The 24,868-nt window shown below is 39.2% G+C and overlaps 1 protein-coding gene across 1 annotated transcript; it reads right to left on the bottom strand.

Moving 5' to 3' along the window:
* Positions 1-286: 286 nt before the first annotated feature.
* TFRC (transferrin receptor) lies at positions 287-17,060 on the bottom strand. Its single transcript, XM_006884199.1, has 18 exons — positions 17,016-17,060; positions 16,016-16,217; positions 14,809-15,022; positions 12,664-12,813; positions 12,381-12,486; positions 10,688-10,801; positions 10,082-10,180; positions 9,778-9,917; positions 8,293-8,456; positions 6,548-6,667; positions 5,051-5,136; positions 4,773-4,836; positions 4,362-4,429; positions 3,426-3,484; positions 3,203-3,284; positions 1,966-2,187; positions 862-1,002; positions 287-529 (listed from the first exon to the last, which is right to left on the bottom strand). The coding sequence occupies exons 1-18, from the start codon at positions 17,049-17,051 to the stop codon at positions 287-289; spliced, it is 2,310 nt and encodes a 769-aa protein (XP_006884261.1). The 5' UTR covers positions 17,052-17,060.
* Positions 17,061-24,868: the final 7,808 nt, after the last annotated feature.

Below are 24,868 nucleotides of genomic sequence, written 5' to 3'. Positions count from 1 at the left end.
TCATAAATGTAATAGAAAGAGGCAGTTACCAGTAAAAAGCACTAGAAATTCTAAAAATAATCAATATTTTATCATGAATATTTTTAAAGTGGTTATTCACTTTAACTTGAAGTGCAGGTATCTACCCTGTAATAAAAGCTGCTACCTAGAGAGATGGAATAGTACCAAGATGACCAGGTAAATTAACGTTAGTTTTGTAGCCCAACTAAAAATTCAGTATACAAGTCTAGGAACAAGACAAGATTGCCCTGATGTTCTCATATCCATCACGGGATAGGCTGTGTGTCTAAAACTCATTGTCAATGTCCCAGATGTTCTCAACGATCGCATTTGCAGCACCCTGAATAGTCCAAGTAGCCAGAGCTAACTGGTTCCTCAAGAGTGTTTCATTAAAAGCATTTCTGTCTTTCCGACGCAGCCGCAAGTGGTCCAATATAGCTGACAGGGTGTGTGAGCCAGAGCCCCAGAAGATATGTCGGAATGGGGAATCCTTGGGAGACACGTAGGGGGAGAGAAAGTGATACTCCACCTAGAAAAACAAAGACAGGGTTGATTGTGTTGAGGAAACGATATGAGAGAGCAAAAGAACGAAGTTGTCCTCTATGTCAGATTTTTAAAATTTTTTTGGAGGGGGATAGGTGGTGATGAGGGAGGAGTTTGTAAGTTAAGGCCTCAATTGGTAGCTTAAAATATTCAACACTAGCTCAAATGTTTTCCAGCTTCGATACGCTGGTACAGATCTTGGCAGGCACTGAAAATCTGTGTTAGATTCTAATATAGGAAAAAGTAGTCTAGGTGGCTATTCTACTTTTCAGAAATGAGTTACCAGCAAATATGAACCAATATGAAAAATTTACTTACTTTCATGATCTGTTCATTCAGTTCCTTCATAATATATTTATTTGTTTTCTCAACCCTGTTGAGCTCTGTCGTTAGCCTGGAAGTAGCACGGGTAAAGTCCCCACGAGCAGAATACAGCCACTGCAGATTCAGACCCATGTCCTGAGGCAACAAAGAATTGTGATTAGGAATTGTATTTCTAACTTGTGACTCAATTTCAAACTCAATCCACTCTTTTCCCAGTAGATAATATCATTATCTGGTCTTACCATCATACAAAACCATCACCAAGGAATGAACTTTAAGATAATCCTATTAGTACATTGTTTCCAGTTTAATTTTTCCATGGGTAGAGTGGTACGCAAGGGAGAAAGAGCATCTCAATCATTATGATTCAAAAACACTTCAGAGCCTAGTTATTTCTTACTTAGTCTCATTTTATGAGACTAACGTACGCAGCTATGCTGGTGAAGGAAGGGCAAGCTCCTCCTGTGAGATTAACAGCCTCTGAAAACCCACTGGAGGGTCAGCTATGGGTCGGTTCTGAGGCTCCACCAAGGACCATGAATCACATACAGTGGACATATTATCAAGAGTCGATGGAACAACACAGATGTCAACAATGGGCGTGAGCAAGTAAGAGAAGGCGAAGATGCAAAGAGCAGGGAAGGGTTCAGATCCGTTGGTCACCCACAGGAGCTGTACTTGACTCGGCATCTAACAACCCTGAGTCCTAGTAATTGTGGGTTGCCTGGAATATCCAAAAAATAACAAGACAGCTAGCTCTTCATTCTGAAGTACTTTTTATGGTCTATCTCAAATCCCTATTCCAAAACAAAATCATATCTCACTCTTAAAAATGTACTTTTGGAAGGGGAGCTCTGGTGGCCTAGTGGAAAGAAGCTACATTGCAATCCCAGAGGTGCACAGTTCAAATCCATCAGATGCTCTGCCAGGGAAGGAGGGACAATCTCCTATACCAGTCAGATCTGATTTGATGGTACGTACACACACACACACACACACACACACTTTTTTAAAAAGTGTACAATCATGACCCATTCAGACAGAGCTGGAAATTTAAAAAAACTAAAAAAAAAAGGCCCAGTTTTAATAAGTGCTCACCTTTATGTCTCTTCTAAATTGGTTTATATCCTTCATAAATTTAAGTATTTGGTTGTTATACTGCTCATAGTCCAGTTTCAATTCAAGATCAAGGGTAAGTTTAATCACAAGGTGGCCAGCCACCTCCATAGCTGCAGTGGCCACTTTGTCAAACTTGGGAATGTTCTCTATCAGCATCTCATAGGTATCCTTTTGAGTTCCCAAATAAGGATATGCTTTTTCCTGGAAAAGAAAGCTTGAGTGTTACACCCATGTGGGTTCTAAAAGTCTCTGGTTAACAATAATCAAAGTGGACATCTTGCACCACAACAAGATAAAGGTAAACAACCCAATCACCAAATCGGCACAGAATATGAAGACACTTCATGAAGACAGATGGCTAACACAATTCCTAATAAAATTCCTAGCTGTAAGAGATGCAAATCTAAAGAACTATGAAGATACCATCTCACCCCAGTAACAATATTAACGTTCAACAGAGCAAATAACAAATGCTGGTGAAGTTGTGGAGAAACTGGAACCCTTATTCACTGTTGGTGGAGTGTAAAACGTTGCAACCATTGTGGAACGCAGTATGGCGCTTTCTCAAAAAGTTGCAAATAGAAATACCATTTGAACCAGCCAGTTCCACTACTGGGAATATACCCCAAAGAAACCATAACCACCACCCAAGCAGACAGATGCACACTCATGTTTACTGCTGCTTTGTTCACAAGAGTTGGAAACAACTCTAGTGCCCAACAACAAATGGATAGAGAAGCTCTGGCAATGGAGTACTGAATGCAGCACTGAAAAACAAGGAACTCATGAAATATTATACAAAATGGGTGACCCTGAAGACATTATGCTGAATGAAATATCTCAGCACAAATACTGTACAATGCCACTGTTATAAAACAGGACTTACAGGGGAGTTGGGGGGAAACTAAGAAAAGAGGGGATAAATAATGTACATGGCATTGAAACAGACAAGGGAGAGTATATATAAAAGGTTATCATTAAGTATTATCGGTATGACAAGTTCAGAATAAGAGCTGCATAGTAAAGTGGTCTGCGGGGGATGATTTTTGAAAGAACTTTATTCCCCAAAGAAAAAAGTGAACTGGGGGTGGGGGGTGCAGCAGGGAGGAAAATGTGCAATAATGAAGAGGAAATCAAAGTTCTTTATAAACTTACAATAAAATCTTAAAAAACTTAAAATGTGAGGTTAAGTGCTTTACAAGTTCTTCAGACTTACCTCAAAAAAGGAGAAAGAAACCGCTGGAATCCCAGAATATGTAAGAAAAGGGTAAGCGGCATCGTCAAAAGAAAGCTTCTCACTGCAAAGAAATGCAAGCTTATGCCTTCAGAAATTTTTCTGATGAACAATGCAACCCTTCCCATATCCACTAAAGAAAAAGCTCTCTGGACAATGCTGGAAATTCGCCTACTTGTGTAGGTGCTTGTTCATTACAACTTACACTTTGTTGACCCAGTTGCTGTCCTGATAGAGAGGGTTCTCAGTTACTGGATGGGACACCTGTAAAATAAAGACATTTACAGTTATAGTAACCTTTCTGAAATTAGTTATTCACAGGTCAATCACTGATGTCTCTGTTTTATGAGGCAACTTAAAATTATCTTCATTAATAACTTCTTAAGTTATTCGTATGAGGTACTAGCTCTTAGTTCAAAATTTTATTTATTCAAGGTGAATAAAAGACTTCGCCTTTTTAAAATTTGGCTTAACCATTTTAGGAGCCCTGGTGCAGCCACAGCGCACTTACTAACTCGAGTCCTCAAGCGGCTCCTGAGAGAACAAGGACCAGTCTCTCCTCCCAGTGACCTACCGCCTGGAACCCAGTGGAGGGTCAGGCAGGAGGGCACCTGAACTGTGTTTTTTAAAAAGCATTTCTGGTTTTTCCACATTTTCTTTACCAGCCTCCCTTTCCATTTGTTTACACTCAGAGCAAGGCTATGTTTGCGACTTTCTTGCACTCTTCACTTTCCCATGATACATGAAAGCTAGAGTTTCCTGAATTTCATCACTCCAATACACATTTGCCATTGGGCATATCTTCTCTTTGACCCAGTTCACTCCATTTAAAGTTATGGACATTCAGCTGTGGCCTTTATCCAATGCATGTACTAGCTGGTCTTGAGATATGGCGTGCAAGTCCATTTAAGTATTTTTTCACACTCCAATTCTAGAGGCAACTCCCTGTGGACACTCACATTGCAGCTCAGGTATCATGTCATTTTGTTACCATCCCTGTCACATACCACCCTCCCTCACTCCAGGGGCTTTAGTAAGCTGGGGACCTAGTAAATCCATGAGTCTGACTTCAGTAATTCTGACACAGAATTTCTAATAGTCATTAACAGTGTAAATATCAGTTACTACATAATCAGCTCACCTCTTGCATCATTTTATCAATAAGCGAAAATAACATTGGGCTGGCTGAAACCTTGAAGTTGCTGGCACCTACAAAAAAATTTAGGTTATTGCAATTTTTCACAGCAATCTCTACTACAGGAAAACAGTAACTAGACAACTATCCTATGAAATTCTGCTACTAATGACTAAAGGACTCAGGAGACAATTTTCTTAGTCACTGTGCTGATCCTTACTAAGTTAAACTTATGTTCACTATGTGAACTTTGTGACAAAGCTCTGGTCTGATTCCTGGCCACTGTAAATTGTTTTTAAAAACACCCAAAACAACAAAGAACAATTAAGGAGCAGCTTTAGAAACCTGTTTTAAGTATTTTCTAAAATTTTCTTGCTGCTAAGTATTTTCTAAATAGCTAACGAAAAGGATACTTACCAAGAACAGCTTTATCAAGGTTAATGTAAGTGAAAGCTTTCAAATGCAACGTTGAAAGGTAGCCCTAGAAGAGAAGGGGAAAATTAACGCCCTAATACGTATGAATGTATTTGTTCCACAGGGCAGCCATTAGGTATTCATTTCTAAATGCGTATTCTACTGAGTCTCAATATACAAAGACAAAAAACCAGTATAATCAAATCTGAAAGACCATGGTTTCTACAGAATAGCTTTAAGTCAAAGTTCAAATGCCAGTTCTGGGAATGATGTCTAAATACCTCTAGCCATTCTGTGGCACCCACAGCTCCAAAGTCTCCAGCACTCCAGCTGGCAAAGACGATGCTCCTGCTGGGTTTAAATCCATCTGAAAGGACAAAAAGTGAGTCTTATCCTTGAGAAAAGTTATAGACAGGCAGGCAAATGACTCGCTATAAAAGACAAACCAGAGGCTGCAAAACGGTAGATTAAAAAAAAATTGTAGGGGAGCTCTGGTGGCCTAGTGGCAAGAAGCTGTACTGCAATCCCAGAGGTACACAGTTCAAATCCACCAGATGCTCGGCCGGAGAAGGAGGGACAATTTCCTCCTGTACCAGTCAGATCTGATTTGACAGTACATGCACAAAAATAATAAAATTTAAAAAAAATTGTTTCCTTCCACACACGGAATTTCTGGCCAATTGTTTCCATTAGACCCTTGACCCTTTCCATGACACCAGAACTGGATGATGTTTGGCTAACATTACTGAATCTTTTGAGCTAAGGTTCTATAGAAGGATTCTGCTCACAGGGAGGTTAAGCGCAAAACAGAATTTCAAAACATTGGAATCATTGAGATTGGATGAACCTTTAAACTCAAAACATCTAGAATAGCTAGAAATCTTGTTGTAGAAAGTTGTAGTAAATGTTAAAAGTGGAACAGTAACTCAGAAAAGGAGGCTGAAATAGTTACATAAGAACACAATCAATGACACTAAAAGATACAAGTGTTTAATTGGTGCATGCTTTGCTGAAATTCGTGTGTGTAAAATATAGCAGGGATCAGTCACCCTTCAGGACCTAACAGTATTTAAACCTTAATAAATAGCTGTAACCATAGCTTAAATATGAAGCATATCTTCTTGGAAAAAATTAAGACATTAATATGAAAGAGAAAACTCTCAACCTGAATTACAGAAGTAACTTTCAGATAAAGCACAGCTCCTCTTAGGGCTACAAGTACCACAGCCTTTCCCTAACCCTCACGTGTGCATTTTTCAAGGTGTGCAACTCAATGACTCAAAGATGCAGTGAAGCTTGCATGGGTGTGTGAACAGATGTGGAGGGCTGGTAAGACAAAGATTTGAAAATATACAGAACAAAAAAGTATACTATCTTGGCACAGTAGTAAGATGTGGTTCAAGTCCACCAGCTGCTCCACGGGACAATGACAGGCAATCTCATCCCACACAATTCGCTACCTCTGAAAAATCCACTGAAGGTCAGCTATAAATGGGTTCCAACTTGACAGAACACCAGCATAATGATAGATTGTAGAGGTATGCCACTCTTTTCTAGTAAATTCTTAGGGCTCATGTTAGGTTTGTCCTAACATTTTGGGTATGTCAAACCAAGAATTAGGTCCTAAACATGATAATGTTCTATTCCAGGGACGTGAAAATCCATAAAGTAGTTTCAAAGCCAAAAGGCAGTTTCAACAAAAGACAGTCAAGTCAGCTTTATGCTTAAGAAAGGTCCTGGGGTCTTGCACTAAAGAGGCAAAAGGGAGCAAAACTTACCATTTAAGACCATATCTGAAAAAATCCGTGCAAGCTCTATCAGAATAGCTGTTCCTACACTGGACTTTACAGCTCCAGGACCCCAGCTATCCCGCTGGGCTCCTAGTATAACATAGTGTTCTAAAAAAAAAAAGAAATTATATAATCAACTATTTTTTCCTCAACACTGAAGTCTATAATAATAGAATACTAAAAATATTTTATAGTGTATATACTAAGAGTAAGAAAATTTTACTTCTGATGAGTACAAACTCCAAGGACTGAAAATTAACACAATGATAATATTGTTTTTCCTTAGTAGTACCATTATTTATTTCCTATATTACAAATTAATTTTACTTAGAACTTACTCATATTTACTTAATTAATCCACCAGTAGCTCCTCAGGATAAAGACAGGCAATCCCCTCATGTGACTTATAACCTGTTATCAGGTGGTTCACTAAAAAGCAGTAAGCTGGCTTTAATTGCTTAATAAACTAGATGACATGACTCTTACTTGCCTATAATAGATTTTTAATATATACCACGGATCATCTGTTATCTTGAGAGCTGATTGGCATAACTGCATCTGTGACTACTGTCTTTAATTGTTTTTTAATTATTAATTTTCATGAAAGTTTGCAGAGACTAAGGATTTCCATTCCTTCAATGTTGTACTTTTCTCCCTGCCCACCTCTCCCTCTCAATTTGCCCTTCTCTTTAAAAAGTAAAAGAAAAATTCTTTCATTGTTATACAATCCTCCCAATTCCACTCCACTATGCAGCCCTTGTTCTGGACTGTCATGACAATAATACCTAATCACATATCCCTTTTAAACAGTTTTCTCCTACAATAGTGGCATTATACAGTATTTGTCCCTCTGTGACTGAGATATTTCACTCAGCATAATCTCCTCCAGGGTCACCCATTTTGAGTAATATTGCATGAGTTCCTTGTTTTTCAATGCAGAGTAGTATTCCATTGTGTGGATATACCACAGCTTCTCTACCCATTTGTTTGTTGATGGGCACTTCCCAGTTGATGATGGGTGTTCTTCCCAGCTCTTTGCTATTGTGAACAAAGCCACAATAAACATGGGTGTGCATATATGCTTGGGTGGTAATTTGGGGTATATTACCAGTAGTGGAATTGCTGGGTCAAATGGTATCTCTATTTGCAACTGTTTGAGAAAGCGCCATACCGCTTTCCAGTGGCTACACCATTTTACACTCCCATCAACAGTAAGGGTTGTTTCTCCACAACCTCACCAGCATTTGTTGCTTGCTATTCTGTTAAATTTTGCTATTCTTACTGAAGTGAGATGGTATCTCATAGTTGTTTTGATTTGCATCTTTTAGAGCTAGGGATTTTGAACATTTCTTCATGTGCTTGTTGGCCATTTAGTTGTTTTCACACAACAGAATTGAAAACATTGCAACAGAGTGCAAGGTATGTAAAATGTTACCTCCTCTTTGCTTGTCAGTTTTTTTTATTATTAATGGTGAGAATAATTTGTATTTAGAAATTTAGACTCAGTATAGATGAGCCCAACTACTATCAATTTTTACAGTCAAATTTTAACAGATCCATTTCCTGGGTCTCTATTACCAACGAAAATGTACATTTAACCAATTTGATATGAAATTGCATGGTCTTGCATTTCACAAAGCGAAGGTAGCCTTTCTGCATTGCCCCTCTTCCTTCTTGGGCCACATCCTTCAGAGCAGCAAGAAAAACAGAGAAGAGGAAACAAAGGTCTTTACCTGGCTCCTCAAATCCCTTGATAACTCCAAAGATGTTCAAAATTCTTGTCTCTTTCAGCATATTGTTCACGACGAGCCTCACTTTCCTACCGTCCACAGACTGTTGCTTACAGGAACTCTGTGCTTGCCATGAGGGAGGACAACTGTGTTCCATATTGTCAGAGCTAGAGAAAAGGGGATCAGAGTGATTGTTACTCCCCTTATATTAAACGCCCTAGTCTCTCCTTAGTGAAGTTCTAATATATGTCATTCTGTAGGAGGCATAGCTATGGCTTACATCTGAAATACACACTAAGGTGGACGCAGAATGAAGGTGGAGCAGTGGATGCTCAGGGATATGAGGAAGGGTGAGGGAATAAACCATGACGGCTAAATGTTATTGGGCCTCTTTTTGGAAATGTTTGAAAATTGACTATGATGAGACTGCACAAAATCTGTGAATAGACTTACTAAAAAAATGTGCTCATAAATGGGTGAAATGTATGGTAAATCAAATCAATATATATCAGTATTTTCTCACGTTTCCTCTCTGTTAACAGCAAAGTATACATTCTTATCTCCATTACAAAAGCACATTCCCACACTACTTAAAGGAACTTCCCTTTGCTGGTTCTTAATGTGTTTTCTGAACAGCAACTGCTCCAGAGGGACTTATATAAGGATATGAACATAGATCTGATTCTCCACTCTATGCTATTACATAAGAAATGTACCCACGTCAAGGTAAAACTTACTAATGACATTATCTAACAGATTAGTTTTAAAGTGGGACTAGAATATCATAACCCTACGAAGCTAGAAACTGTTAGAACTAAGACTGTCAGTCTGTATATGTAAAGAAATCTGAATTGTTTTGTTACTAAAATGAAAACTCAGAATGAATAGATGCCACAGGGACCATCACTAACAGACATTCAGTAATAGGGTGAGTTTCCAGTGGCAACAGAGCATTCACCATGGAAAGCACTCAAGTTAGATTAGCCCATTTTTTTCCCTTCTCTTACTTTCCTTTTCATGAAAAGGGTTAAGGCAATAACAGAGGCATAGCTAATGAAAGAGGCAGGCCACACAGAAGAGTTAAAGTAAAAAAGAGAAAAGGTGTCAAGGACCCAAACCTTACAGCATGCTGTCAGCAGAAAAGGAAAGAGCTAGAACATTCTTCCTTGAGAATGAATCACCAGGCAAGAATGCATTAAATTACTTAAGCATCACTTCTTCTTAAGATAAATCACTTAAGTGACAAATGATAAATATAATTTAATATCTTAAGTAAGATATATTAATGGGGGAAATCAATAGGAGCAGTGAGATAGGGATGGGGGTGGGGGTAGATTTCATTATCACTTATACAAAGTGAACTATCCCAAAATTATAAAAATTGTGGAGAAGAATAGCCAGTCATTTAGGATTCAAGCACACCCATTTCTACAGCTGATTACTCTTAATTATAAAACTTTAACTGCAAGACACTTACAAATAACGTACCTAAAGAGTTGTTCTGCAGCATATCTGGAAATTGTCTGTACAGGTATATTAGGCAATCCTGACGACTTAGATGGGGGGAACTGAGTATGGTTGAAGGAAGGGAATCCAGGTGTGTAAGGGTCGCCTGTTCCCAGATGAGCCTATTAAAAAAAGAGTCATTAATTCTATCAGGCAGTTATTCAAGAACTTCTCTATAACATTCACATTCAGTATAAGACTCAAGTTTAGAACAGGTCTTGCTTACTGCTAGAACTCTTCCAGAAAAGGATTCACAGAAAACTCATTTACTCAAGTAAGAACTCACATGTCCAAAGAGTGAGAGATGTGCATCAGGAATAGGAAAGTCGGTACTGTCCATGTAGATCAAGACCCCAGTTGCATTGAAGCGTTCAGCATTTGCAACCTAAGAATAAGAACATGTCAAGAAAATAAATGAAGACCTGACAATAACAAAATAGAAGGAATACAAGTGGGCTTTATGGCACAGGTGATTTGCTGTGGCAGAGGGCTACCACATGTAAACAGACACTCAAATGTTTCCAAATAGCTTAGGGAGAGGGGGAATATTCTTTGAATTTAGAAGTTAAAAAACCTTGGCCACTAGCCAAAAAGGTAGATGGTGAATACACCAGTGGCTCCACATGATGAGGCAACTTACAGTTCAGTTTAATTTTATATAGACACTGTATAAGCTGCTTTCCTTTATTTTCCTGAAAGGAAAAGACTACAAAATATGAACATGTTGTAATTTTAAATTATATGACTTTTAGGAAATTGGGATTTAATTATTGAACATTTTGATAAATTTTATTGTCAGGTATGTGTTCAGAATTGTTATTCAGAAAATTAGTAAATGTCATTTGACTAAAGAATGTTATGACATCAATGTGTTTAGTAACTCCACACTCACCTTTTCAGCAAAAGTGATTTTGCCTGCTCTAACAATCACGACACATCCAGACACAGGATAGTTCAACTGTTTAAAGTCTTCCTCAGCCCCAAAATTAGCATGAACCAGTTTACCCTAAAACAAAGACATTAGTTCTAATGAGTACTGTGGTATAACAGTCACAGAATCTGAGACAAGAAAACCAAGAAGGGGAAAAACAGGCCAAGGTCTAGAAATAATAAAGGGTTCTAAAGGTAAAACTGGTTAGAAATGAAGGTCTTCTAGTCATTATTGCATGCTTGATGCTAGTCTAAAAAGATAAAAATAGGAAGGGCACTCTGATGGCCTAGTGGCAAGAAACTGTGTTGCAATCCCAAAGGCACGAGTGGTTTGAGGCCACCAGGGGCTCCGTAGAAGGATGGACAATCTCCTGTGTGATTAACTGTCTCTGAAATCCTGCTGGAGGGTCAGCTATGGGTCAGTTCTGACTTGACAGCACACCATAACAAAAGTGATGTACACCAATATAATTACAGGCTTGTAGAAAAGCAGGAATTACCCCTTGAGACTATAAGTACATACACATCAACAGGCTTTAATGCAAAGTCTGACCATAAGTTCTGTAAGTCTGTCCACAAATATTAAACACATTATAATAAAAATTTGCATGCCAACTTTTCTTTTAGCATAATAATATTTCTAAACTAACAGTTCAGATGAATGGCTGCAAACTGATATTAATGGCCAAATATCTGAACATAGACTGCAGGTGAATTAAAATCTTTCCACTTCTAAATCCCTAGTATGTAGCCTAGGGAAAATACAGGACAGACAACCAGGAGATAACAGCCTGACTTGGTAGATACTCGCTAGATGTATGTCCCTGAAGCACAAATAGAGTTACCTAAATTTTAAAAGATCACACAGTAAAAGAACCAAGCTGAGATAGTCACAGTCTATAGTTATTTACATTTGTTCTCACATGAGAAAAAAAATCCGACATATATGTACTAATTCAGCAACTATTAGTCAAGTGCTATCCCCAAAGTCTGGGATATGGAAGTAAATGAAAACTCAGCCTTCTCCATAGAGCTTATAATCTAGTATGCAGTAAAGTCAACATATACTGGTGCTAGTTTTATGAAGAAAAATACAGCAAGAAAGGCAAAAGTGATAAGAATGATGACTTTAGGAAGAATTCCTAAAATGCGATTACAGCAGAGAGAAAACTTGCACCAAGAAGCAGCAAGCCATGTTGATATTCAAGCAAGTGAGGCACAGGAAGACAAAAAGGCAAATATTAAGGCCCTGAGGTGTGACCACAGTGTTTTTGGAAGAGCAAGGTCAGGGTGGCCAGAGAATGATTAGAGGAGAAGAGCTGTGGGAGTATTTAGGGCCTCGTATATCAAGTAGAAGATAGCTAATTGTGGCCGAAAGACACTGGAGGGGTGGGGGGAACCAGAAGTTGGCAGGGAATCCCAAGAAAATGTCATAGTTAATCCAGCATTATGGATTGTATTATGGTCCTCTCGGTCAGCCAATTCACTGGAGATCCTGACCACCTGTGATTGTTAATCTAGGAATGTATCTTTTTGATAAAAAAGGCATTAAGTGAACAAAATCAGAAAGGAAGGCAACTTTATGAAGCTCGCCAAGGAATGCAATGGTAAAGGCAATGAGTTGGGGTTTATTTCAACAGGAAAGATAAACTTACAGTAACCATCCCAGTTGCACTGTATGCCACATAAGCTTCCGGATTCTCCAGGTGCGATATAGTGGTCTCGTTTACACCTACTATTGTCACTGAGTTTTGCGAGTTGCTTTAAAAAAAAAAAAGGACATTAAAATGACGTCAAAACCACCTTTGGGGGTTTTAATACAGTTCACTGTATTAGCTGGCTTAAGGAAATTTAACTCATAATTTTGACCCAAGTTTCACTTAGAAAATCCTTCTATATTTAGTACTTATTCTAGAAGTTCACCACCTTTCAACACACCTGCTTGGAACCTGAATCTTAACATAATGTTCGTCACGCCACACTTTGCTCAGTTTCAGGTTAGTGAATTTACGTTCGATATAAAGTGCCAGGTTTTCCTCTTTTACAGATCCAGCCTCACGAGGGACATAGACATTTTCATTTAGGAGTCTGGAAGAAAAAGTCCACGGTTAAAGCAAATAGTTTAATTTAAAATAAACAATTGAAGGATCATATTTAAAAATTTCAAGGCATAAAGTACCACTGAGTTGGATACAAGTAAATGAAATTTTGCCCAATTCTGTGCCATCCTCACCATCTCCACTATGTTTAACACACTGCTGTAGTCATTGTATCAATCCATATTGTTGAGGATCTTTCTCTTTTTTCCTGATCCTTAAACTTTGACAAGGAATGGCTACTCCTGACAACATGTCCAAAGGACATGAGACAAAGTTTCATCAACTCTGGTTGCACTTCTAAAACAGATTTGTTTATTCTTATGTCCAGTTCATGGGATATTGACCATTCCTTGCCAACACCACAATTCAAATGTATCAGTTCTTTTCCAGTCTATTTGTTGTCCAGCTTCCACCTGCATATGAAGCAACTGAAAACATCATGGCTTCAGTCAGGCACTTAGCGTTATTTCAATGAAAACTGTAAGTTCTTATCTACTTCAAAACATTAGGAATCCTCTGAAAGCAGACATTTTCGCCTCTCCTCATAGAGCCCCGCCTCTCGGATAATCTGCTCTGCACACAGGTTGAAAAGGTATGGAGACAGGACACATCCCTGACGTACACCCTTCCCAATTTTGAACCATGCAGTGTTGCCCTGGTCTGTTCTGACTGCCTCTTGTTGGTCCAAGTATAGGTTTTGCATTGGCACGATTAAATGTTCTGGGATTCCCATTCTTCTCAGAGTCAGCCACAGTTTGTTATGATCCACACAATCAAATGCCTTTGCATAATCAATGAAACACAGACATTCTTCTAGTATTCTCTGCTTTCAGCTAAGATCCATCTAACATCTGCTACAATATCCCTAGTACCACGACCCCTTCTAAACCCAGCCTGGACTTCTGGCAGTTCTCTGATGTACTGTTCCAGTCGTTTTATCAAAGTAATTATCAAAGTAATCCGTTTAGTCACTTTAAGTTCATACTGCCTGCGCACAGTACACAGCAAAGTATTCACTGAGTAAAAAATGTGCCAATATTTAAGCATAAGACTGTTAAGTGCTGTCAAGTCACAGGCGACTCATAGCGACCCTATTAAGGAGAGTCCTCAATGCTTGATCTTAAGACTAGAAAATGTAAAAGATGAATTTGTTCTTTACACACAGAATTAGATAGGCCCAAGGGTTATGGGGTAATGGGGGAGGTGTGTCAGAGATAATAAGTCTGGCACAGGATAGCAAGATTTAGGGCTGCTGTACACAGGGTCCCTATGAGTCGCAGGCGACTCAATAGCATACAACAAGGGATAGGGACCTCTCCAAAATACTGAAGCAGTTATAAGTTTGAAGACTATAAGTTACCAGACTATGATCTTTTTAATCACTTGCTATACATCTGAGAGCTGAACAATAAGTAAGAATGACAAAAGAATTGACGCCTTTTGAGCTGTGTTGTTGAAGAGTACTGAATACTACCCTATGGACTGGCTAAGGGACATGCAACTATGTTCTGGATTAGGGGCAGCCAGGGTGCTCTTTGGAGGCAAGAATGGCAACACTTCCTCAGTCTGGACATGCTGCTAGGAGAGGCTGTTCCTTGGAAAGGAGGATCATGCTTTGAATGGTGATTGGTCAGCAAAAGAGGACGACAACAACAGGTTCGAGTGTATCAGAGACGGTGAGGGTGGCACAGATTTGTAGTTGGCACTACCGCAGCTAACAAGGAAGATGAGACAGATACAAGGACAGAACCTTTAAGGAACTTTCTGGAATACAGATTAATGGATAGCAGTATGAATCAAGGAATACTAAAGATTAAAATGGGCAAAAAATAAGTGGGAAGATGACCTAGTGGCAATTCTCTGCTGGCACTTAGCAAAAAAAGAAAGCAAATGTCTTGTCATTCTTCTTTTTATAATGTATCTAATATCATATAATGCATCTAATATCTGTTCAGATGCTCAGGTTAATCTATTTCAAGCTTACTTGACGGTGCTGGTAAAATCTGTGGTACTCAGTTTCTGTGATAAAATTTTCTTGAGGTCTCCCCAGAATAAATGAGTTGATACAGGGAAGTCATCTATATTACTGGTTTCTGAAGCCTCTGTCGTTGGGGCCACAGACTCTGCTTCTGCTGATCCCTCACAGTTTGCTTTCGGTTGCACGCGATTACAAAAGCCCAAGTAACCAATCATAAATCCTATAAAGAGAAAACAGGTTTAAAAAGATGAAAATAAAATGAACTAATTTATTCTTCCCTTCTGGAAGGCAGTTTGGCGCTTCCTCAAAAAGCTGAACATAGACATTCCATAACCCAGCTATTCCACTACTTGGAATATACCCTGAGAATATGAGAACTGAAGCACAAACTGAAATTTGTACAGCAGCATTATTTACCATTGCAAGAAAATGGAAATGAACCAACCACAAATGGAGAGTTTATAGTACATTCACACAATGGAATACTATGCAGCATGCAGAAGCAATAACTTTGTAAATTATTACCTAACTTGGGAGGGACTGAAGAGCATTATGCTGAGTGAACTCAGTCCCACAAGGATAAATATTGCTTAAGACTGTTATTGCAGAATGAGTGTAAGGATCCAGGAGGGGTAGGGGAGGCTGGAAGCAATGTGGATGGATGTACACGGGGAATTAGTCACTGGACTGTGCAATTTGATAGGTTGGGGGGGTGTGTGTGAGGGAATTTGTATTAGAATTTTATAAACTAGTAAAAATTTAGGAGAAAAGAAATTTAATCACAATCTTACTTTTTATCTTAGGCCCTGGACTACTCTATACATCGCTATAGACTGATATGCTTTATATTTACTTTTTATATGGAATACATTAATATAACATTATATATGCTCAGAATTAAAGACTACTGTTTTTGGAATACAGACCACTGTATATAAATGCATTACTGTAACTGCAAGTCTATATCATCTAGTTTATTTTGGGTATATTTTGTCAATTAGCAACTCCACCTAATGCTTTAAAGTAGCTTAAAATTGTCTTAATGGAATAAAGATGTACTCTAAAAACCAAGAAAAAAAAATCTTACATTGTTATCTTTCCTGCCTAGCAAGCACAATGGAACTTAAAAGGGTAGATAACAAATATATGCTAAGCTGAATCACCAGACATCCCAAAGTTAGAGAACAATTAAGTTTTGGATGACCATTCTTACCAATCAAGAAAAAGAGGATTACGGCAATAACACCATAGCAGAGTTTATTAAACTTTCTTGGTTTTCTGGCATTGGCAGGTTTACGCCCCATGTTATTGTCAACACTGTCTTCATCTGTAGCTAGTTTCATCTCGACATGGCTGTTATCACTATCTACGTGTTGAGTCAGATTAAAACGGGAATAAGACAATGGCTCTCCAAGCTGAAATTTAAAAAAAAAGAAAGCATTAAAGAGACAGTAAGAAGAAAGACATTTATTGAAAGTTTAGTTAGATACCACACCTGTTATTGTGTTCTTAGTATGGTTCAATATACATTCTTTACTTTAACTCGGATGTGAATGGCACAAGAGGAGATCTGCCCCTCCCAGCAGAGCATCTGGTGGAATTGAACTGAGCGCCTTAGGGATTGCAGAGCAGCTTCTTCCCAGTAGGCCAACAGAGCTCCCTTTCAATATACATTCTTAAGGGAGAAAAGTTTCTTTTTCAAACCAGTGCTCTTCCATGCACCTCGATTTTTTAATGACATAAGTACTCATTTAAAGTTAACTCTTACATACGTTGGCTAGTATACATCAATGGGGGTTTTCTTTAGTTAGGATAACTCTTCTAAACTTCGATTTTCTAAAACTAACCATACTCTAAACTAAGTACACTCTTCCTTTTGTGGACCACCAGTTCAAAGGCAAATCAATACCTGATAGTAGCCTTGGGTGGTATTTCATGCTTACTACACCAAAGTTGGTGGAATACTAGTAGCACAGGCTAAAAAATTGCTGGTTCGAACCCACCAGCTGCTGCTCTGTGGGAAAAAATAGCCTACTTCCATAAAGGTTTGCTACCTTGGAAATACTACAGGGCGGTTCCACTCTGTCTTATAGGGTTGCTGAGTCAGAAGTGACTCAATAGAAGTGGGTATGGTTTAGTGCTATGTCCAAGCTGCATTTATGTAATTTACATTTTTACAAAACTGTGACATAACAGAATTTAACAGATCTTACCAAGTTCGAGATTGTTGCCCGAGCTTGATCCATCATTCCAAGCTCCCAGAGCAACCTAGTATTAGAAGAGAGTAGAGTCAGATATTAAAACATCATTGTACCCAATTATTACCAGATAAGTAGTAAATTTGAAAATGAACTATGTTATGGGTAAAGGGCAGTTTACTAAAGTTTAGATTTTAGGAGCACAAGAGAGGACATGAGGTCTTTAACTTACAAATATCTTGGTAAAAAAACTTAAGGAAAAGAGTAAATATGAAAGTGTTCATAATAACACAATCTAGGTAAGGGTTCACTGTAGAAGAAAATCTTTTAGAATGTAATCCATGGTAAAAAAATTTAAGACAAAGTATGGGGGAGCAAAGAAAAGAGAAATGTTCATGCTACAAAAACTAGGAAGTAAACAGGAGAATGCCTTCTAATGACTCAGAAAAGCTGCTGGAGGCTTGCCTATGAGCCAGTTCTAACTAAATGGAACACAACCTAACAAATGAAAAATTTCTTTAATGGGGCAGGGGGAAGAAGACTAAAAAACCCAGTTTATAGATAACTGCCTGGGAGAGTCGCTCAAGGTCAAAGTGTTAATCTAAAACTAAATCTAAAGTTCAATAAATTATAGTGTTCTCAGCTCTATAAAGTCAAGAATTTTGTTTGTCAGAGCATAAGAATGCACCTCTGTGACCAAAAATTCCATATATTAACATAGGTATTAAGGGAAATCTTAATATTCCGACTAATTTGATTTGCAGCTATCTAGACTCTTGGAAGTGATACTATAGTGAGATTTAATACTGGCATTTATTGAATACAATCTACTTTTTAATAAAAGTTTTATACAAGTAAGTTTTTTTATACAAGTAAGCACTTTAAATACCCATCTGGCACAAAGCAAGCTATGACATAGAAACAGATTGTAAAATCCAAAACATTGGTATTATAAGAAGTCCCCTAACTAAAATTTATCAGGAGAAAAAAAAATCCTCAGGGTTTTTTTTTTTTTAAGAGCAGAGTTAAAAAGCAATAGATTATATTCTTAGAAGCATAGTATCTTACTCCTTCTGGTATAAAAACCTTATCAGTCCCACTGCACAAGAACTCTGCAGACCCAATCGCAAGAGCCAGAACTAGACACCCCACCCTGAACATCAATTTCAATCACCCTTTTCTAGGAAAAACTAGCTTACAAGTCTAACACAGATCTGAAACAGCCATTCCTCAAGTTTTACCATTTTACACAAAAAACCATTAAGGAGTAACTATTGCAACCTAGCCAAATCTCATTCTTTAACTCCACATCACATTAATCCTGATAGTCATAAGTTCTTCCTGAATTTTTTAATACATAACATTTGAGTGATTATTTTAAAATGACCTCAAATACAGTCAAAGTTTTCTATTTAAAAGGATCACTTTTAAAGTTTTCTTCCAACTCAAATCATTCTAGTAAATCCTATCTGGAGACAGGTAGTTTCCAAAGGATCACAACTACTTCACATTAAGTGTCCTTTTAATGTGTTATGTATAAAAACTTCAGGAAGAATACCTTCATTACAAGAAACAAATGTCACTTTGACTTAATTTCTATTTTTTTTAAAAAACCAACAAACTCATTGCTCTCCAGTCGGAAATGACTCATAGCTGACCCTTCAGCAGGTCTTAAGAGGCTATAAACTGCATTAAAAGAGACTGCCTAACTTTCTCCCTTGGATTAAACTAAAGGATTCAAACAACTTGCCTTTGTGTTGGCAGTGCAACTCCTTAGCCACTAGGCCACTGAAACATTTATCAGAGAAAAAAACCCTATCTAATATTAATACAAAGTAAGATAAGCAAAACAGTCCCATATATTTTGAACCATGAAATGGAGAGTGGATCTGAAATATTACAGAGACATAGGATGGAAGATGGGAGGCAGGAGAAGATAGATAGGACTAGAGACCTAAACTTCTTTCAAACGCAAGTATCTTATTAATAATGTATTTTGGTTAATTTTTAATTTCAATATGGACATTCATAGTTTTTAAAAAAATCTATTAGCCTGATAGTGAAAACAATATTCCTCTGCTTTTCCTTTACCATTCCTGGTTTTTCCTTTGTTCAGACAACCACTCTCAGCTGTTTATCTTAGCTACTTCCATTTTTCTGAACATGTTTATATTGTTTTAAAAAATTTTATCTTGCAGATTTTGCAATGACTCCATTATACCCATTTTTCAATGTGTACCACTAGCCGTAACCTGACTAGCAGTACTGAGGCATGCAGGGTAGTTTTAGAACATGGCCTATCTTCCCTTACATTCATAATTGCCTCAGATTTTTTCATCACTAACTCAAACCTACAGACTCTTTGAAAATATGTCAGGTACTCCGTTTAAATTTGGCATCTGGAGACATCTCACCTGAACTTTTCCTAGATACTTAATTTTAATCCCCCTACTCCCTCCTCCTTTAATATGGTTATATTCATCTTAGCAAATTTATAACATATTTAAACACCTTTTGTACATCTTTAACTTCCCATTTTATAAGGATACCAGTATCCAGTCCTTCACATCCTCATTTGCCACACGCCAATTACATATGCATTCTATTTTATACCCACAAAAGCCATCATATGTATTCTATTTTATATCCACAAGTAAATGAAAACCATAAATATTTGCATTATTTTACTTGTTTTATTAATTGAAGTTTCTGAACTGATTTCTTATCTTTGGCTTCAAAGTCTTGATCTACCTACCACTGCTTAGACACGGAAATAGGATCCATGTTGTTCAAAATATTGCTGCATTTTCCATTTCTTGGTAAGATGTTTCTCTGGTAGAGGTCACGCCTGCTCCATCTATTCTTGTCATTATTTTCTTTTGTAGAAAATATTATATTCCTAGCATCTTTACCTGTATTTTTTGCTTAGAGTTTAAAAAAACCTCAGAACTACACAATCTCACTGCCTAGGCGTCAGAACTGACTCAAGAGGAAATTGCTCATCTTTCAGAGGTGCTGATGGATTCGAACCACACACCTGCACTCTTGTTCATGTATTTTTAAGTTCACCTTGCTTCATAAAGATCCCCATGGGTCTTTAACTTAAGCTTGCCTCCATTCCTGGAATTACAAATTTTTAATCACTGGGTTTCTGCTAGAGTCTACGTTAAGATCAGCCAAGGCCAGGGAGGGAGTCACTCGAAAGATCTCTGGCTCCTCACTCCGCTGCCCGCCAACAAGTGCTGGACCCAAACTTAATCATAGGTCTGTACATGCACCTGCAAGCGGATGTAAATCTCAGAACCTGCGATGTAAAAATGTAGTTTATGTGCAGCTGCCAGGCCATGTTAAGTAGGCTAGCAGGGTGAAGTGTCCTTTGCAAAGACCATGTGCAAGCTTGACCTCCAGGCTGAAGAGTGACAACTCAAGGTCCAGGGGATTAATGGCTGAATGAGAGGCCAAGTTTGCCTTACTCAGACCATCAACACGTACTCACCACAAGCCAAAGCACTATTTTACTTGAAATAAACCACTTGGTTTACAAACCTCTTTCCAATTCAGAAAACTGGCCCATTTAAGAGCTCACAAAGAATAACATTTTTTTCCGCATCCTTGAAGCTGTTTTAGAGAGATCTTCACTACCTAAAAACTTAACTGGCCTGGATTTTCTCCAAAATAAACCAGAATCAGCCACACACTCTATGAAGCCTGTGACAGCTCTCATGGTTTCTTTAACATCTACTACCTACCACTGGCAATTAGTTATTGTCAAGAAGTATCAAATGAATTCTGGTTTTAACCCATGTACAACAGAGGAAACATGGCGCAGTCCTGTTCCATCCTCCCAATAGATGCTGTTTGAGCCCACTGTCGCAGCGCTATGCCAATTCATCTCTTTGATGGTCTCCCTCTTTTTGCTGAACCCTCTTTACTTTGCCAAGTGTGTTGTCTGCAGACACTGGTCCTGTCTGATAATTTGAAGGAGTAAAAAAAACAGTTCATAGCCTAACAGTATCAGAACATTCATGATGTGCCTAAGGTTACACATGATTTGAATGAAGACCTTGGACCAATTCTTCTCCCATCTCAGCCTGAAATCAGCTGGACACCGGCAGTTTGGGGTAAAAGGATTTTTAAAGTAGAAAACTTGGAGGTGTACCAGGGAAGTCTTAGATTTCAAGCAACTGTTTTGATATCCATTATGCAAATGAACTGTTCATTTGTCCAATGGAAAAAAATCATTTGAACCTACACAGCTCTTAATACCTGTGCATACCTAGCACTAGCTTGATACAGGATGATCAAAGTATTCCCTAGTTTCAAGAACTTCCTAAAAGAAAAGGACAGTTAAATAAAAGCAAGCAGTTTTCTGAAAAGGTATGCTCACTGTGAAGGTCAGAACCACTTAAGACATTGCAACCTATTTACGCCGTGCTCATCTTGGATGAGCATGAATAATAGAGTTCTAAGAGGCTTCACAAGTTCACTATTACCTCACGTTCACTGCTGACTCAGGCTTATCTGGGGACCTTGATAAATGTACTATCAGAAGAAAGTAACTGCCTCTCCTTCGGGCCGAGTCAACTTAGTACTCTTTTCTTTAACCAACAATCTTCAGCGCAGGCTACCAAGTCTCAGGTACAACTGCTTAAAAATAACATCCCAAAGAAAGGTTAAATGATACTATAGTCTTTTGAAAATATTCCACATTGGTAACATTTTTTAAAACTCTAGATTTACTTATGAAGCATAAATAGGTTTATCATCCCCAAAATCAAAAACTAAGTCAGTAACTCATTACCTCCGAGTCGGAACTGACTCATAGGTGACCCTCCAGAGGATTTTGAGGTTGTAAAACGTACAGGAGACCAGGAGACCTGTCGGCTGCTGGGCTGGCAGTGCTAACTCCCTAAATACTAGCCACCAGAGTTCTCTATAATTCAAAATGGAAAAGGGGGTAGGGTGGAGGGAGAGCAGGGGAAAACCCACCTCAGGACCAACACTTTGTGGTGCAAATTGTTCAGCCTTGACTGCTAACCAAGAGTAACTGTTTGAATCCACTGAAAAAAGCTTGGTGGTGATCTACTTCTAAAAACCTTATTATAGGGCAGCTGTACTTTGAACACAAGGCTCCCGGAGAATCGCACCTAATTAGAATAATCTTATTTTCACAGCTGAAAACAACTTCTGGAAACCAACCAGCTAAAATAAAATGTCTTTGTCAATTAGGCCAAATTTCCCAGCTCAAAGACAACCTCAAACAGCAGCTAGTATTTCAAATTCTTAACTAAGAATGAAAGGATCAAGCTATTCAAACTGGACAATTATTTCTTCTTTCAATCCTCTTATTAAAAAAAAAAAAAGGAATTCTCTGGCATGCCCAAGGTCACACTACAAGCAGAAGGCAGAGGAAATGTGTTCGTCAGAGTCAAACTACAAGATATTATGTTATTATTCGGAGCAATGCACTAGAGGCAATGACCAAAAAAACTCTCAGCTACATTTATCAATACAGCACAGCTAATTTTCTGTAAATGAAAGTGGATCTATATAGCTTTACATAGACCACTCAGGCTTCAGAAAATGCATTTTTCATTAATGCTTTCTTCCATCTTGTGCTGATTACCCGGCCATCTAAATATTCTTAACCTGAGCGCCTGCTGCGTTCGTTCAGCTTCTGCCTTAGGAAAACAGATAACCTGCACTAAGGCCAAAAGGCAGAGCCTGCCAAGAGAGGTTAGAGCACAAAGTTCTTCATTCTAAATGCCCGTGACACACTCAGAACCAAATGGAGGGCAGCTCTGCCCCTTTCAGCGGTGAGGCCAAGGCCTGCATGCACCCCGAAGCAACCAATGCTTACGAGCTCAAGGTCACCCACGAACCCCGACAGCTGTGCCCTAGGGCGACTTCCTGGCGCAGCCACGTGCTCGACAGAACATGCACTGCCGCTGCGGCACAGTCGCCTCAAAAGGGACCGATCGACTGATGCCTCGCTCTTGATCCTGCATCCTAGAGCTGTCAGCTAGGGGGGCCAGCATTTTTTAGGGCTGAGCTCGGACTGGTGGTGCACATAAGGTGTGGGCACAGAATGGCGGAGTGGGGGGCGACAGTGGGGCACGCTTGCACCGAGCTCGCCCTCAGAGTCCTAACAGAGAAGCAGTAGCTGGTCTGCGACCTTGGAAGCCACCGAAAGGAGAAGAACGCAGAGCAGCCCTGTCACAATGCACCACCTCCCGCACCTGCGGCCCCGGCCTCCCAATGGCTGCACGCCGCCCTCGCCACTCAGGGGCGCCGCAGCCTCCCTCTCTCGCCCCAAGAACCGACAGCATGGAGGAAGGACAGACGAGGGCCCACTACTACAGCCTGGGAAGGAAAGAGAGTTGGCGGGGTTTCAGCAGCCTCCGACGACTCACCCAGCATCCGCAACCACAGAAGACACAGGCTAATCCAGACACACACTGAAGCACACCAGAAGGCGGACGTTTATACAGCGGCCCGGCCCCTCCTACCTCCCCCCTCCTCGCGTCACTTCCGGCCTCACGTACGCTTTCCAAGGTGCTCCAGCCCGCGTGTGGCTGCGGGTGCGCAGGCATAGGAACCCCGGGCACAGCCCCGGGCGGGGGCGTACTGATAGGCCAGGAATGGCGCCAAGGCGGCAGGTGCTGGGAGCAGTGGCGGGATTGGAGTCTTGGCTTCCGTCTCGGCTATTTCCCGGGTACAGCGCTGGACTAGAGAACCTGGGCTTTAACCTTGCTCGACTTCCAGTGACCGAAGTGGAAGTTCAAATGGTATCAGCGTTTACACCTAAATGTAAACACCGATGTAACTGTTAAGTGCATGTCCTTGACATTAACTATGTCCATCGCATTAATTACGCAACCACTGGAGCAGTGTTATGAATATATACTTTGCAGGTTCAGCAACATTTGGGATCAGCAAAAAGAAAATAATTTTTTGTGTAACAATGAATGAATATTAAAAAAAAAACCCCACAACACCACATGAGTGCATAAGTAAGGCGTATCCGTTGCCATTGAGGGAGATCACAGACTTCTCCAAAGTAATATTTATAAGAAAATACCAAAACGTAATATATACCATCTATCCTTCAGTGTTTCCTTAAGCATGGTAGGCTGAGAGCACACTTTGTTCCCCCATCATCAAGATGAATACTTGAAATTCAGGATCAATGTGTGGATGTTGTCGTTGCCTTGATATCAGACATGTTTTACCATTCCACGGGGTTTGGCAGTTTTTCAATCCTTCCTTGAAACATACCAGTATAGCTTGGAGATAAGGCTTCGGTCCCAGACCAAAAACACTTAAAATAAAGCACGTGTTGCACTAAAACAAGTCACATGAACTTTCAAGTTTCCTAGTGCTTACAAAAGTTGGGTGTATGCTATGCCATAGTCTAATAAATGTGCAGTAACATGAAAAAGCTTGAAATACTGTGAGAATGACCAAAATGTGACCTGGAGACACCAGGTGAGCTTGTGATGTTGGGAAAAAACAGCATCCCCAGAGTCACACAACATAAAGTTGCTTGAAACTTCTGCTTTATTAAAATCTCAGTATCTGCAAAGTGCAATAAAGCAAAGCATGATAAAAAAAAAAAACTGGGCGAAGAGGAAGGAAGAGGGAGGAAGGAAAATGTGCAACAATGAATGAAAATCCAACTTTTCTGTAAACTTAGAATCACAATTAAAATTTAAAGAACATTTAAAAGCAACGAGAGCAATTTTGCCTTAACAATATGTAAAAACTGTGTAAATGGAAGAGACACAGGAGATTATATGTTCGGGTGATAAGGCAGTCCATGGAAAAAAAGACAGTGGATTAACTGTCTTTGTTCATTGTCACCATTT

This window comes from Elephantulus edwardii, unplaced genomic scaffold (assembly GCF_000299155.1).
Source record: "Elephantulus edwardii isolate Elephantulus edwardi_28Jun2011 unplaced genomic scaffold, EleEdw1.0 scaffold00032, whole genome shotgun sequence".
Lineage (NCBI taxonomy): Eukaryota > Metazoa > Chordata > Mammalia > Macroscelidea > Macroscelididae > Elephantulus > Elephantulus edwardii.
This window is presented reverse-complemented; position numbering and strand designations above follow the sequence as displayed.